Genomic DNA, 14448 nt, shown 5'->3' on the forward strand with positions numbered 1-14448 from the left:
TGCTCCTGGGTGAAGAAGGAATGCCTGGGTTGGTATTCCCAGGCCTCTGCTTACTGGCTGTGTAAGTGGGCAAACATCAGCCTCCCTGTGCCTCAGTTTCCCTATTTGTAGCATGACGTGGATCACAGTTTCTGCTGCCTTGGTCATTGGGAGGGTTAAAGGTGTTACTTCTCACAGCACCATGGTGGCTGCCTGTGTGGAGGGTGTCTGGGGGTGGTGTCCAGTGGGAGAGGCCTCCTGGAATGTGGTCCACCTCACAGCTTCCAAGGGGAGGCATCAGTTTGCTTGGCTTCGAGGTCCCTTGGTATGATGTCCCTTGGTCCGTGGACCTGCCCGAGAGTATCTTTGCTTGATTCTCCTGGACCTCTTCTAGGATGTAAGGCTGGAGCTTTCCTCAACTTCTCTCAAGTCTGACACTCAGACCCCCAGCACAGGGAAAGGCAGTGGGGACTAGGGAAGAATGGGTTGCCTGGCACTGAGTCCCAGCTCTGCTGTCTCCAGCTGTGTAACCTCCACAGGTGATCTACCTCTCTGTGCCTCCATCTCCATGTCAGAACCCTTCCTTCCCATGCTCTTGAGGTTGTGGCTGTGGAGCTGCACACTCACTGCTGTTATTTTCCTAGTTGTGATCTTAACCAGGGAGGGGGTTGGTTTCCTTAAGAGGTCTCCTTTTAGCCCCAGCTTTGGGTAGAAGCTCTCCTCTGCCCCAGACACTGTGTTGAAACCTTTGAGGAGTGTCCTGGACAGAGGCTCTTACTTTTTCTCTGGAATTCTGAGTGCTGCAAGCTTGTAACCTCAGTCCAGTTGGAACTGGACCGGCAGCTGGTCAGCGTTGGGGAGGGCCTCAGTTACCCACATCCACCTCCTTCATCCTTGGTGGATCGGTTTGGCCCCACGCCTTGCCTTCACACCTTCCCTGAGGCTGGTGCTTCCTGGACCAGGCCCTGGGCCTGCTGCTCTCCACACGGCAGTCCGCCCTGCTTCAGCAGTTGCCATGCTGAGGCGGGGATGAGGCTGGAAAGGATGGGACACCCGTACAGCTGATCTGCCAGGCTCAGAGTTGCTTCTGGGGTGCTGTGTTCACTCCATCCCTCTCTTTGTCAGAAAGCTGATATCACACTGTGGGTCTTAATCTGTAGCCAACTTTTTTCACAATCTCAAAATTTCTCTCCATGAAGTTGTATGTATGATTACACTGTTTGTATCCTTTAGGAGATCTGTGATTTTCTTTCTGCAGTCTGGGGTTGAACCTAGGGTTCTGTACCAATGAGCCACCTTCCCAGCCTTTTTTATTTTTATTTTGAGACAGGGTCTCACTGAGTTGCCAAGGCTGGTTTGAACTTGTGATCCTCCTGTCTCAGTCTCTTGAGTCACTGGAATTACAGGTGTGCCCCACTGTGCCTGCCTGTGTGACTTTGTTTTTTATCTACCATTTAAAAATTTCTATGACAGCTGTGATTGACAAGGCATATCATAGGATGTGTCCCTACTCTTTCCCCTTTTTTTTTTTTTGGAAAACAGGGAAATTAATATAGGCATTGGGCTTTAGGCTGTGACTTGTTCCAAAGGGAGCATGGGTTAAAACCAGTTGAGAAATTCTGGCTAGAAGTGCTGGGTCAGGGAGGGAAGAGGCCAACCCCACTCTGCCTGGCTGTGCAGTGGCCTTGCTGTGCATAGGCCCTGGGGCCACTCAGACTTTGGCTGCCTTGCTTGTTCATTACTTAGATACCTACTGAACACCTGTATAGGTACAGGAGGCATACCACACTCAAAGCTCCTCATGGGGTTGACATATATGGGTTATGGGGACCCCAGACTTTTCTTGGGTGGGAAGGGGCCATGTGCCAACACTTGATGTTTGTGTATCTGTTTCAAAACATGATATGGTGGATACTCACCTTCATCTTACAAAGCATGGTCTCAGGGGAGTGAAGCCAGTTTAAGGAGGAAGAGCCTCCTGTGCGCTAACGGGCATCTCTGAGCTCAGTTCCAGCTTGCTTCAGCAAGCCACAGATCTGGGCAAGAACTGTCTTGCCCATTGGCCCTGGGGAGGGCCTCAAGTCCAGTGGGAGTCCAGCGGCCAGGCTTGGAGCAGCTGCCATGTTTTTCTTACTTTTGATTTTTTAATCTGTGCCTCAGTTTCCTCCTTTGAAAGACAGGAGGAGAGGGTGGTGAATAACAGTGAGTGCTCTCTGAGTGTTCATAACACCAAAAAATAGCAGTGCCCAATTTAGTGGAGAGAGGCTGCCACTGTAAGACACTTCTGTGTTCCAGCAGTGTCAAAATGTGGGAAATGCATTGCTGGGCTGATAGGTATGGAAGTGGCCCTGCTTGATGCCGTGGGACAGAGGCTGGTGGAGGGCAGCTAGAGGATGTGTGTGCATGAAGAACTCGGCCGCTCTTGGTTCTTGGTGGCTTTCTGTCAGCACTGGCTGCACACACTGTGGCTTCTTTCAGTTTTCAGAATTTGGGAGGCTGCCTGCTTACTCTCTGAATTGTCTCATTCTTAGTGAACATTTTCTATTTCCCGCTGGTCACGTGGCTGATTTCTAGACATAAGCGTAATACATGGGGGTTCAAAATATGTTAGGTTGAACCACTAGAAATTGCTGTGTGGTGAGTCAGAAATGGGGGGATGTGAACAATGGAGTGTCATTCAGCCTAATATTTTTTTCTTTTTGGTCTGTGGTCATTTCCACTAATTAGACAAAGAACATTTTGCAAGTATCAAAAGAAAATTTGCTCCCAACAACTAAATCATGAGTGACAAAGCCAATTTATTGTTTTCAAACCAGGTCCTTTCTGCTGAGACCACTTCTCCTCCATCTCTTTCTGTCCCTGCCTTGCAGCCCCCACACTCCACCTCAGCAGCCAGTCCCTCCAGGGAGTTCTGCTGCAGCTCTCCCTGTGAACTCTTTAGCTGCTTTGGTGCTTGAGTGCTTAATTTACTCTTGGTTTTGCTTCACAAAACAGTTGTGACGTGTAAACCTGCGCTGCTCATGTGTTCTGAGCAGCTCAGGAGCACGGGCTCCCTCATTCAGGGTTCAAGTTGGTGGCTTCTTTTCAAGGGGCTGTGAACAAATGTAGTCAGCCCACTTTGATCATTTCAGTGCTGCCTGTCTGCACAGGACCCTCAGGCCAGGCCACTCCTGGGCGATGGGTGACCTCTCTTTTATTCCACTCTTGACTCTCCCACCTGCCACAATCAGAGGTCTGTGAAGTTTCAGTCAGATCCTGTCAGCTCAGCCTGTCTTAGATAGATCTCTCCAAAGCCCCCAAAGAGGTTTGCCCATCTGCTCACGCATTGGAGGCTGGGCTGGGAGGTAGCCGTCTGCTTTCCCAGTCACGGTCCAAGACTTGTGTGTTCCCACACAGGGAGGAGTGGATGCGGGCCATCCAAATGGTCGCCAACAGCCTCAAGCAGCGGGGCCCTGGCGAGGACCCCATGGACTACAAGTGTGGTTCCCCCAGTGACTCTTCCACAGCCGAGGAGATGGAAGTAGCTGTCAGCAAAGCAAGGGCCAAAGTGGTACGCGCTGGGGGCAGGTGGCCTGGGGCGGGCTGACCAACCCCAGCCTCCCTTGGTTTTCATGCAGATGTGCAGGGGTCTCTGGAGAGACTTCACAGATGCTGTGCAAGATGGGGTGGTTCCAAGTTATGGATGGTACAGGGCTGCTCTGGCCCTGGGGTGAGGGGCAGCCATGGACAGAGCTGCCACAGACTCGTCCTGGGGGGTTGTAAAGACCAGGCGGCCCCATTCGGAGCTCCACGCCTGCCCCGCATAGCTTGTGCCTGGGAGTGCCTGGCCATAGCCCCTTCAGAACAGAGCTGCTGCCCAGAGCTCCCTCCCTGCTCCTGCAGTGGTGTCTTTCCCCTTTCCTTATTGAAGGATTTCCTTCCATGACCGATTGCCAGGTCCTTGACTGCCCCTGCTTTTTCCCTCCCGTCAGACCATGAATGACTTCGACTATCTCAAACTCCTCGGCAAGGGCACTTTTGGCAAAGTCATCCTTGTGCGGGAGAAGGCTACTGGCCGCTACTACGCCATGAAGATCCTGCGGAAGGAGGTCATCATTGCCAAGGTGGATCCTCGCGGCCGTGCACTGGCTTCCTTGGGGGTGTCAGGAGACAAAATAACAGCTCACGTAGTTTGAGGTCTTACTGGCTTTTATTTGTGATCTGCTAACTGAGGCCACCTCCGTTCTGTGAAATAGAGGGAGAAGTCCCACTGGGCAACGGCAGAGCAGTGAGTGTTGTCAGGGAACAAGGAAACACCATTAAAAAAAAGTAGACCCGGTAACATCAAATTACCTCATACTTCCTTTTGTAGGGGTTAAAAGCAGAGAGGACTTTCTTTTCATGTTGATTCAGGTAGACTGGAATCTCCCGTTTTTAGGAATAATGGTCTGTTTTGGAATGTAGCTGCTTTCTTAACATTCCATTTGATCATGTGACATTTGGTATGAGTGACTCTACTAGAGCCTAGTGCAGGAGCTCAGTCCAGAGCAGCGGCTTCCCGTGTGAGAATGTGTGTGTGAGAGAGAGAGAGACTGACTGAGGGTTGAGCCCAGCCTTTGTAAGATCCTAGCCCCTCCTATTGTAGAATATCAATCAACTCTTCTTGTAGTTTTTTTAGAGCTGCTGACTGTCCATATCTGGGTCCTTTTTTTTTTTTTTTTTTTTTTTTGATGGCAAAGAATGGAATTGGTCTTACTCAGGTGCTGCTCCCCCAGGCCTCAGGTTGGGGTGTGTGTGGTCACAACTGCTCACCCACACTCTCTGTCTGCAGGATGAAGTCGCTCACACCGTCACGGAGAGCCGGGTCCTCCAGAACACCAGGCACCCCTTCCTCACTGTGAGTTACCCCCCTTCTCAGATGGCAGTGGGTGGTGGGGCTCTAGGCCAGCCCATTTGGGCAGAGTTCATGGAGAGTCCCAAACCTCCCACTACAGAGCACAGCATCAGTGTGCTCCCCAGATTGTGTGAATCAAGGCCCTGCTGCAGGGTGGCACTTTCCTCAGAGGTGGCGGTTCATGATGTGGGACAGCCCTGGGAGAGCACAGAGCTGTCTTTGTGGATGGGCAGAACCAACCTGCCTGGTCCAAATGGAAAGACTTTTGATTTTGATTTTGGTTTTGAGGTATCATGGAAGCAGATGTGTGGTCATTATGTTGCCTGTTGCCTTGGCCCAGTGGACCCCTCTTTGGGGGAGGGAGGTGTCTTAGGGCTGCAGTCTCCACCAAGGCCATTGGGCATCAGTTAGGAGAACTAGATGGAGGGTGGTTTCTGTGCTGATTCTTGCTTAGTTGTGCAGGTAGCCTGTGAAGCCGTAGTGTTGTTCATGTCATCTTAGGAGGTGCCTCAGTGTGGAAGACAGAACTGCAGAATTGTTTCGAGCAGAGAGGTGTCCAAGGTGACCTGAGGAACCTCCTGGAGGGCTCCTTACATACAGCTTGGGACCTGTTGGTTGGCTGACAGTTTGTTCACCCTGTCTTTAGACTTGGCTTTAAAGTCACTGCTGTGCGTAGCCCCAGTGTGCATCGTGTGTGTGTGTGTGTGTGTGTGTGTGTGTGTGTGTGTGAGAGAGAGAGAGAGAGAGAGAGAGAGCGAGAGCTATTAACACACTTACTGTTAAAACAAGAAGGAAGACAAGTCCTGCTTGCCTAGAACACACTTTCTCCCCCAGCGGTGCCTGGGATTTGAACTCACCTGCCTGACAGCAGCCCAGGCCAGGGCGGGTGTGTACAGGTAGAATAAACTGCTTTCTCCTCCTGGACTAGGCAGAGCCCTCTTCCCCCCTCTGACCCCAGTGGCCCTTGTACCCTCCTCCCTCAGGCGCTGAAGTACGCCTTCCAGACCCACGACCGCCTGTGCTTCGTCATGGAGTATGCCAACGGGGGTGAGGTGAGCCCCAGCGACCGGCCTTGCTTGTGGGGGTCTCCTTCCAGAGTATGGGGGCAGGCAGAAAGGATCTGGGTGAGATGGAAGGGACAGATGGAGGCTTCCTATCACTGGGTTCCGCCCTCACCCCGTACCCCTGCTCCTTTGAGCCAGGTGGCATCATCTCCATTTTGCAGGTGGGGAACTGAGACTCAAGAGAGGTTAAATGGCTTGCCCAAGTTCACACAGCTGTTGAGAGAGTTTTCAGGGCAGAATCCAAACCCAGGTGCAGAGGGATGGGGAGAGGTTGTGGGGCGGTCAGCCGACAGTGAGAGGAAGGATGTTGTTAGGGAGGTAAAGATGCACCAGCCCTCTGACCCCATGTCCTCCCTGTGCAGACTGATCCAGCCACTCTGTCACTGAGTGGCTCATGCTTGCTCTTGTCCCCTGCTGCTCCTCTTACCCTCTGGACACACATGTGACTGACCGGGATGTGGTCATATCTGTCTGACTTGGTCTTGCTCAGCATGTTCTGTCACTTGCTTGTGACATGCCTGTCTCCCTGCTGTCACCGATTCCTTCACCTGTTCCTTATCTTTCTGTGGGCACCTGCTGACTGCCCCTTATTTTTCATCCCTTGCTTGGTTTTTCTCTTTGTGTGAGCTGTTATTTCACCACCCCTCACTTGGTGCCTCTTGATGTCCTTCCTGTTCAGGGAGCAGGTGTCACTCTGTCATGGGGCTGGGTGCTGAGCCATCCTTCCTTCCTGAGGCTGGGGTCTAACCTTCCCCTGTCCCCTGCAGCTGTTCTTCCACTTATCCCGGGAGCGTGTCTTCACAGAGGAGCGGGCCCGGTTTTATGGTGCAGAGATCGTCTCAGCTCTCGAGTACTTGCACTCACGGGACGTGGTGTACCGTGACATCAAGGTGAGCAGGTGGCTGGGATTGAGGGTGTGCCCGCAGCAGGCCAGGCTGGCTCCTGGCATGCGCATGGCACTCACACAGGGAGGTGGGCCCAGGTGGTTCCACTGTGAAGGCCTTTCCCAGTCGCTGTGTGGCTCCAGGGCTTCAGGTGAGGGTGTCAGTTGGTACAAACTCTAGAAAGTAGCAGCCTCCACCAAAGCTGAACACTCGCCACCTGCCCTGCTGTGTGCACTGCGGAAACAGGGACACGTGCTCACCCCAGAAAGTGTGCGTGTACTCAGAGCAGCACTGTCACTAGCTCAGAATGCCTGCTGCTGTGGAACAGGCACGGTGCACTGTGGTGTCTCCACGGCAGGATTGCAGCAGAGAGAGCAGCCCAGCTGCCCAGGGGTGCTGATGCAGCTCATAGGCTGGAGTCGGGGGAAAGGCCAGAGTAGGTGGGACATGTCCAGCACTGCTCACAGGTGTACACGTAGATGTCAAAACCAGTGAGGAAAGGGCTGAGGTATTTCAGTGGCAGGCATTCACAAGGCCCCGAGTTCCATATCCAGCTCCACAAAAGAAAACAAAACTATAGAGAAAAGCAAGGAATTAAAAAAGTGATTTCTCACTGGGCACAGTAGCACATGCCTAATCCCAGCAACTTCAGAGGCTAAGTAAGGCAAGATGGAGGATCATGAGTTCAGGGCCAGCCCCAGCAATTTAATGAGGTCCTAAGTAACTTAGCAAAACCCTGTCTCAAAATAAAATATAAAAAGGACTGGGGATGTACTTCAGTGGTTAGGTGCCCCTGGGCTCAATCTCTGGTACCTAAAAAAAAAAGTTGCTTTTCACTGTGGGGGTGGGGGTTGGGGTGGGAGATAGTTAATACCTGGGAAGGGGCACATTAGGGTTCCAGAGGGCTGCTGATGTTATTTCTTGACCTCACAGTTTGCACAGAGGTTCTACTACCTCTTTCATTTGTGTTTTCTGTTTCTTTTGTGGTGTGTGCATCATAATTAAAAGAAAAAAAGTTTAATAAAAAATAGAAGAAGGATAGTGCCCTCAGTTCCAATTGGATCTTAAGTAACTGCAGCCCACAGTGGAGGCAGCAGCTGGAGCAGGGCCTGGCTCCTTCAGCTTGCCTGGTGTGGCTAGAGGAAGGGAGTCATTGGGCCTGGCCTCCCTCTGCGCCTCAGCCTGTGTGGCCATGCACTGGGCTCATGCTGGCCCCAGGAGTCGGTGCTGAGGAGCTGCTGGCTGGACAGTTACCACCCCAGCCCGTTGCCCCTTGGAGGGGAAGGCTGGTGACAGAATCCAGGAGGATGTTCCCCTCATCTACTGACTTTTCCTGCAGCTGGAAAACCTCATGCTGGACAAAGATGGCCACATCAAGATCACCGACTTTGGCCTCTGCAAAGAGGGCATCAGTGACGGTGCCACCATGAAAACCTTCTGTGGGACCCCGGAGTACCTGGCACCTGAGGTGTCTGGAGCTGGGGGCCCAGGAACACGTAGGCCAAGGGTGGAGGGCCCCCGGGCCTGTGTGCCTACCTGGCTTAGACGCTGAGGGCAAAACTGACTCCTCTCTCCCCTGCCTGGCCCTGGACTGTGGCTTGGCCGCTTATTGCCCCTCCCTCCCCAGGTGCTGGAGGACAATGACTACGGCCGGGCGGTGGACTGGTGGGGGCTGGGCGTGGTCATGTACGAGATGATGTGCGGCCGCCTGCCCTTCTACAACCAGGACCATGAGCGCCTCTTTGAGCTCATCCTCATGGAGGAGATCCGCTTCCCACGCACGCTTGGTCCCGAGGCCAAGTCCCTGCTGGCTGGGCTGCTGAAAAAGGACCCTAAGCAGAGGTGAGGGCTGGCATCTGCCTGCCCATCCCAGTGCTACCTGCTGCCGCTGCCCTAGAGAGAGCAGTGTCTACAGGTGCACTTGCTATGGGCCTGCAGTATGTCATCCCCCATGCAGCCTGTGGTAGACACAGCTAGCACCTGAAGGGCTTCCCCTTGGCCGGGCCCATGCTTGGCCCTCCCTGCCCTTCCATGGGGTTTGGGGATTTTGAGGACTGGGCAGTCTTGTGGCCAAGCCCTCCCGCCCACTCTTGCTGGACTCGGTGAGGCAGGCTGTGAGACCAGGTGGTCATAAGCACCCCTTTCTGAGCCTTGGCTTCCCCCTCTGTGAAGTGGTGGTTTGTGGCTGGGACAGAATCGCGAAAGGCTGTGCAGATACTTCCCGCTGCAGGCTCTGGCCTGCTTGCATTGAAGCCCATCTCCCAGACCCAGCTGCTCTGGGAGATGGGTGCTGATGGCCGTCTCTGCCCAGGCTCGGTGGGGGGCCCAGCGATGCCAAGGAGGTCATGGAGCACAGGTTCTTCCTCAGCATCAACTGGCAGGATGTGGTGCAAAAGAAGGTGAGTGCCACCTGTGCGCCTCCAGCAACTCCTGGGGGCCTGTTCCATTTGTGGGTGACCTAGGTCAAGGCCTGTCCTCAGGGTCCCTGAGTCTGGGCTATTCTCTTCCATAGCTCCTGCCACCCTTCAAGCCTCAGGTCACATCTGAGGTTGACACAAGGTACTTTGATGACGAGTTCACCGCCCAGTCCATCACAATCACACCCCCGGACCGCTGTGAGTGTCTGGGGGCCCCGTTGGCCATCACAGTGCCTGCCTGGGTGGAGGAGAGGTGGGGTCTGCCTCTGGGCAGTTTTCCCTAACATCTGCTTGCAGGCCTTTTGCTGCTGGGTTCTTTTTGGTCTGGTGAGGGTCACCAGGAGCCATTGGTTACAGCGCAGTCCAGAGCTGCAGGGGAAAGCACTGGTCAGGAGGTGGCTGGGGTCTTTGGGCTGGATTAATTCATTGACTGTTTTTTTTTTTTTTTTTTTTTAGTTCATTGACTCTTAAGCTATTTGTGTTTTTACTTCAAAGCCTCACAGCAGTGACCCAGCCATCCCTGGGCCCTGCTGTTGGAGAGCTCCCAGTCTAGGTTTTGTGACAGCCCAGAGCAGTCAGCCTGGTGTAGAAGCCCAGGGACTGGGGTCTCATGGAGGAAGTGCCTCACCTGGCCTGTGCTTTCTGGCAAGAGTGGCATGTTGGTTCCAGTAGTGCAGAGAGTTTTGCAGTCAAAGGGACAGGCTGCAGGCAGGGTAGCCGTGGGCTCAGGGAAGAGGCAGGAGGCATGGGGGTCAGAGTGGGAGCATCCCAGGAACACGGGGTGAGAACCTTCATGTGGGAGCCATGGGAGGGTTCTGTGCAATCCCCTGGCTGCACGTGGAGGGTAGATTGAAGCAAGCCAGGGCAGGGGACTGGGCCTGAGGCGTCTGGATTGGACCTTGGTGATGGCATGGGTAGAGAATGGGAGGAGGACACTTGAGAGGACACAGGGTCAGGGTGATGGGCCTGTGGAGTTTCCCCACACAAGACTACCCAGGGCCTGGGGGAGGGACATGGCTGCGGGGGCTCTGTCAGGAAGGTGCCTCTGAGCCATCCCTTCCAGTCTTGCTGGAACTCCCTGCTGGGCTCATTCTGTGACCCCATTGCAATCCTTCCTCTGGGTGTATCCTGAGGGAGTCTGTGGGTGCATCTGGCCCTCTGCAGGCCAGTACCCCAAATACGCTTCCTCCTGACCCACAGATGACAGCCTGGGTTCTCTGGAGCTGGACCAGCGGACGCACTTCCCTCAGTTCTCCTACTCAGCCAGCATCCGGGAGTGAGCAGCCCATTGCCACCACAGGACACCTGCATGGCCGCCATCCACCAACTGGGTGGCTTTTAAAAAGACTTTTTATTTTGCCTTTTTGGTTTGTGTCCCCATCCCTCACTCTCTCACCCCCATTTCCAGTTCCTTCTTCAGTTCTCCCCCAAATTCACCTCAGTGGTCCCCGTAGCCTTGGCCTCTAACCTCCCCTTTGTGTGGAGGGACTGTCCACCTCCCACCCCAGCATGGGCTGCTGGGAGGATGGATTCAGGTTTTTAATCAAAAACAGGCCCCAGTGAGGGTGAAGCATGGATCCCCGGGTCCTGCCTGAATTTCTGGCTGGGCATCACGCAGGCAGCCTGGCTACACTGCTGCTTCTGGATGAAGCTGCCTCTGGTGGGACGGCCGCCTAGCGGACAGCACCCGTGCCACCTTCCACAGCCTGTCGCCGAGGCCCCAGGGGTCTGGCGAGAGGAGGTCCACCTGCCACCCCCGTACTGGGGTCCGAAAAGCAATAATGTCCAGGGACCCGTGGGATCGGGGGTTAGGGCTCCTTGTGAATGGAGCCAGATCCCTGTGTCATGGGGAACCAGGAGAGGGTCACTGCCTTCTGGCCCTTCCTTTCCCTTTCCCACCCCAAGTTGTTCTGCTAACTCTGTGGGTGAGGCAGAAGGAACAATGGGGGGGCCAGCCTGCCTGCCCCCCAACCCTGTGCCTTACCAGGGCTTCCTTCCAGCTGGCCTTACCTCCCACTGGACCCTGGGTCTGGCCTTGGCTCCTTTTGAGGACAGGGGCCAGGACTGTCCACTTCTTTCTGCCTGAGGCAGAAGGGCACTAGCCTCGGCTGTTACACATCTCACCGAGACAGTATTGGGCCCCGTGGACTTGGGGAGAGAAGGGGCAGGGGAGGGCATCTTCGGTACATACTGGGGTTAAGGGCCTCTGAGAAGGGAGGCTCCCAGGCCACCTCACCCCTTCCCATCTCCAGGGCCCCAAATTCTGCAGCCTTAAGGTGAACGTAATGGAGAGAACGTGTCAGTGCTGTAAGCACACGTGTGTGTGCTGTGGACTGTGTCCGTGGGCGTCCCTGAGCTGCTGGGATGCAGGTGTGCATGGCTGTGTTTGTGTGTGTGAGAGGGCAGTGTGTCTGGGCCCTCGAGTGTGCGTGGTGTATGTGTGCTTGGGCCCCACCTGCCCAGCGCTCCATCGTGTGTGGGGAGCGGGTACCTGGGGTCCACTTGCTTCCCCACCCATGTCCTCGCTCCCCCTGCCCCCGGCGTCTCTGGGTGTGTGCAGTTTGTTTTTTGTGGTTCGACCTCCCCATCCTCCCTACTGGGCAGTCCATAGAAAGGCATTGTGGGGAGGGTACGGGGGCTCTTTCCCTTCTCGTGTGTGTATGATGTTTATCTGACAGCTCTCCCCGTCCCCACTGGCCCTTCTTACCCCTTGTGTTTGTACGGTACAAGCAATAAAGACACTCATTTCAGACCAGGGCCCCACCTGCACTTTGCCAGCTGCCACCCCCAGCCTTGCTTGGTTATGGAGTCCAGCCCCTGGGTACCATCCACCTCCTGCTCCACTGCTGTTTGAGGTCCCTGTCAAGCAGGTGGCAGTGGGAATGAACATGGGAGCCCAAGCCAGAGGGGAGGATGCTGGGTGAAGCTGCAGAGCAGGCTGGGGTGGAGCAGACAGACTGCTCCAGCCAGAGGAGGCTGGACTCAAGGGCAGGGCACGAGAGGGGAGGGATTCTAAACAAGCTGTGTGTGGTGTCACTGCCCTGGAACTGAGTGGGAGGGGCTGGCTCATTTCATGTGGTCATTGAGCCCTGGAGAGGTACACGCTGCCACAGTTTCTTTGCTCATTTATATTAAATCACGCAGCTTGAGGCCCCCAAATGCCAGAGCAGAATCTGCATTGATGGCATTTGCGGTTGCCATCAGCTGGGAGTAGCAGAGCACCTGGTTACAGCCTCTTGCAGCTCCTAGAGTCACTTTTCCAACTCCCGGAGCCTTTTATCCTGGCTGGGGGCTGGACCTGCCCTCCGTCCCCAGCTTGTCACTGGCCTTTACAGGCTGGGCTGGACTGTTCCCTCTCCCAAGCCTGGCACAGGTGAATTCATTTCAGATTTTGCAGGGAGGAGGGCATCACACAGGGAAGCTTTGTGATTTTTAAGTGAGCCTTATGGGAAGGTCTGGTCCTGATTACAAATCTTCACCAGTGGGGCACTCCTGTAATCCCAGTGATTGAGAAGGCTGAAGCAGGAGGCCTGGGCAACTTAGCAAGACTCTGTCTCAAAATTTAAATAAGAGCTGGGAATGTGGCTCAGAGGTAGAGCTGGCTTTCCTTGGGTTTTCTGACTTTATATGGACCTTATTGCCTTTTTAATTACAAAAGTATGTCACTGTGGCATTAAGATAATCGGGAACTTATAAAGAAAAGCCTTTCCTTTTCACTCTAGTCGCAGCCCTTGGTAAGGTGAGTGCAGTTCTTCAGGCACCGTGGCTGGCCCTGCAGTGGGTGCATCCCGTCTGCCTCTGGGTCTGGTGGTACATCCTTGATCCACCAGAGGAACCACTGCTGGTCAACTGTGTCCCTTGGCTGAAACACCCTTAGATAACTGGAGTGACCCTGAGATAACTGGTGCTTCTTAGTTTGAGGATGAAGAGTTTCAAATTTTGCAAATTAAATTTTAAGTAGATTAATCCATCTTCTGCATTGTCCATTTTAAACAAGTTTTTTCGTGTCTGTATAAATAAAACAAAAGTATAAGGAAGAAAGTGACTATCACCCCATGTCCTGGAGTCTTGAGTGCATACACTTCTCTGCAAGTGGACAGAAGGACATAAAAAGGCACAGCCCTTTCCTTTCAGCTGCCACCACACCCCTGGGGCATGTCTGCCACATCTTGCCCCTACCCCTACCAAGGTGTGTATTCATATTGCATATCAGGTGATGGGTAAGAATGAGGTTCCTTTTTTTTTAAGAGAGAATTTTTAATATTTATTTTTTAGTTATCGGTGGGCACAACATCTTTGTTTGTATGTGGTGCTGAGGATCGAACCTGGGCCGCACGCATTCCAGGCGAGCGCGCTACCACTTGAGCCACATCCCCAGCCCAGAATGAGGTTCCTTTAACTCACACATCCACCTTTGGAGGGACTTCTGGTGCACATCCCTGCCGACACTTTGCAGATGTATCCCAAGTGGGCCTGTCTCCCCTTTTGATAGGAATTTACTTGGCTTTCAGGTTTTTTTGGTTGGTTGTGTTTTGGTTTTTTTTGTTGTTGTTTTTTTGCTACCAGCGTGCTGCAATGAAGCTTACTGTACATCTTAACTGCATTTGTGTTTTAATATCTGTGGTCTGCGTTCCTGGATTTTAATATGAGTCACATAGATTTCAAAAGGGGATCATGGCCAGATGCAGTGGTGCACACCTGTAATTCTGGCAGGAAGATTCCAAGTCAGAAACCAGCCTGGGGAACTTAGACTGTCAAAAAATTAGTTTTTTTGGTTTTTTGTTTTGTTTTGATTGGTTTGTGGTACTGGGGATGGAATCAAGGGCCTTGTGCATGCAAGGCAAGCTATATCCCCAGCCCTAGACTCCAAGGGCACAGGACAGAGGACGGGAAGAAAGTGATTTTTCAGAAAAGACTGGACAAACTCTGCCTGCCAGGCGGTCAAGGTTGCCCTCAGCCATCGTGTTCTGGTGCTAGAGTGTCACTAGAGTGACGCTTGGCCGCCTCTGGGCTTCCCCAAACACAAACTCCAGTCGAACCAACATAAAGCTGATCAAGCAAAGCCCAGTTGGGAGACATAACAAAATAGCTGACCTGCCCTCAAAACTGTCACCCAGGGCTGGAGCTGTCACTCAGTGGTAGAGCCCTTGCCTTGCATGTGTGTGAGGCACTGGGTTCAATCCTCAGCACAACATAAAAATAAAGAGATTGTATTGTTATGTCCACCTACA

At 53.5% G+C, this 14448-nt stretch overlaps 1 protein-coding gene across 6 annotated transcripts in view; it reads left to right on the forward strand.

Annotated features, from left to right (window-relative positions):
- Positions 1-11969, forward strand: part of AKT2 (AKT serine/threonine kinase 2) — a 50032-nt gene extending 38063 nt beyond the window's left edge. For 5 of the 6 annotated variants that reach the window (XM_081275466.1, XM_081275465.1, XM_081275467.1 and 2 more), the window contains 10 exons: positions 3376-3529; positions 3951-4082; positions 4790-4855; positions 5836-5904; positions 6684-6806; positions 8140-8268; positions 8428-8642; positions 9112-9199; positions 9313-9415; positions 10418-11969. In XM_081275466.1, the coding sequence (XP_081131592.1) occupies positions 3376-3529; positions 3951-4082; positions 4790-4855; positions 5836-5904; positions 6684-6806; positions 8140-8268; positions 8428-8642; positions 9112-9199; positions 9313-9415; positions 10418-10497 (1159 nt within the window). In that variant the 3' untranslated portion in view covers positions 10498-11969. The remainder of the gene's footprint in view (positions 1-3375; positions 3530-3950; positions 4083-4789; positions 4856-5835; positions 5905-6683; positions 6807-8139; positions 8269-8427; positions 8643-9111; positions 9200-9312; positions 9416-10417) is intronic. The other variant, XM_081275470.1, reaches the window with a different exon arrangement.
- The last annotated feature ends 2479 nt before the right edge of the window (positions 11970-14448 follow it).

This window comes from Spermophilus citellus, assembly GCF_964194105.1.
Source record: "Spermophilus citellus genome assembly, chromosome: 18".
NCBI classification, from domain to species: Eukaryota; Metazoa; Chordata; class Mammalia; order Rodentia; family Sciuridae; genus Spermophilus; species Spermophilus citellus.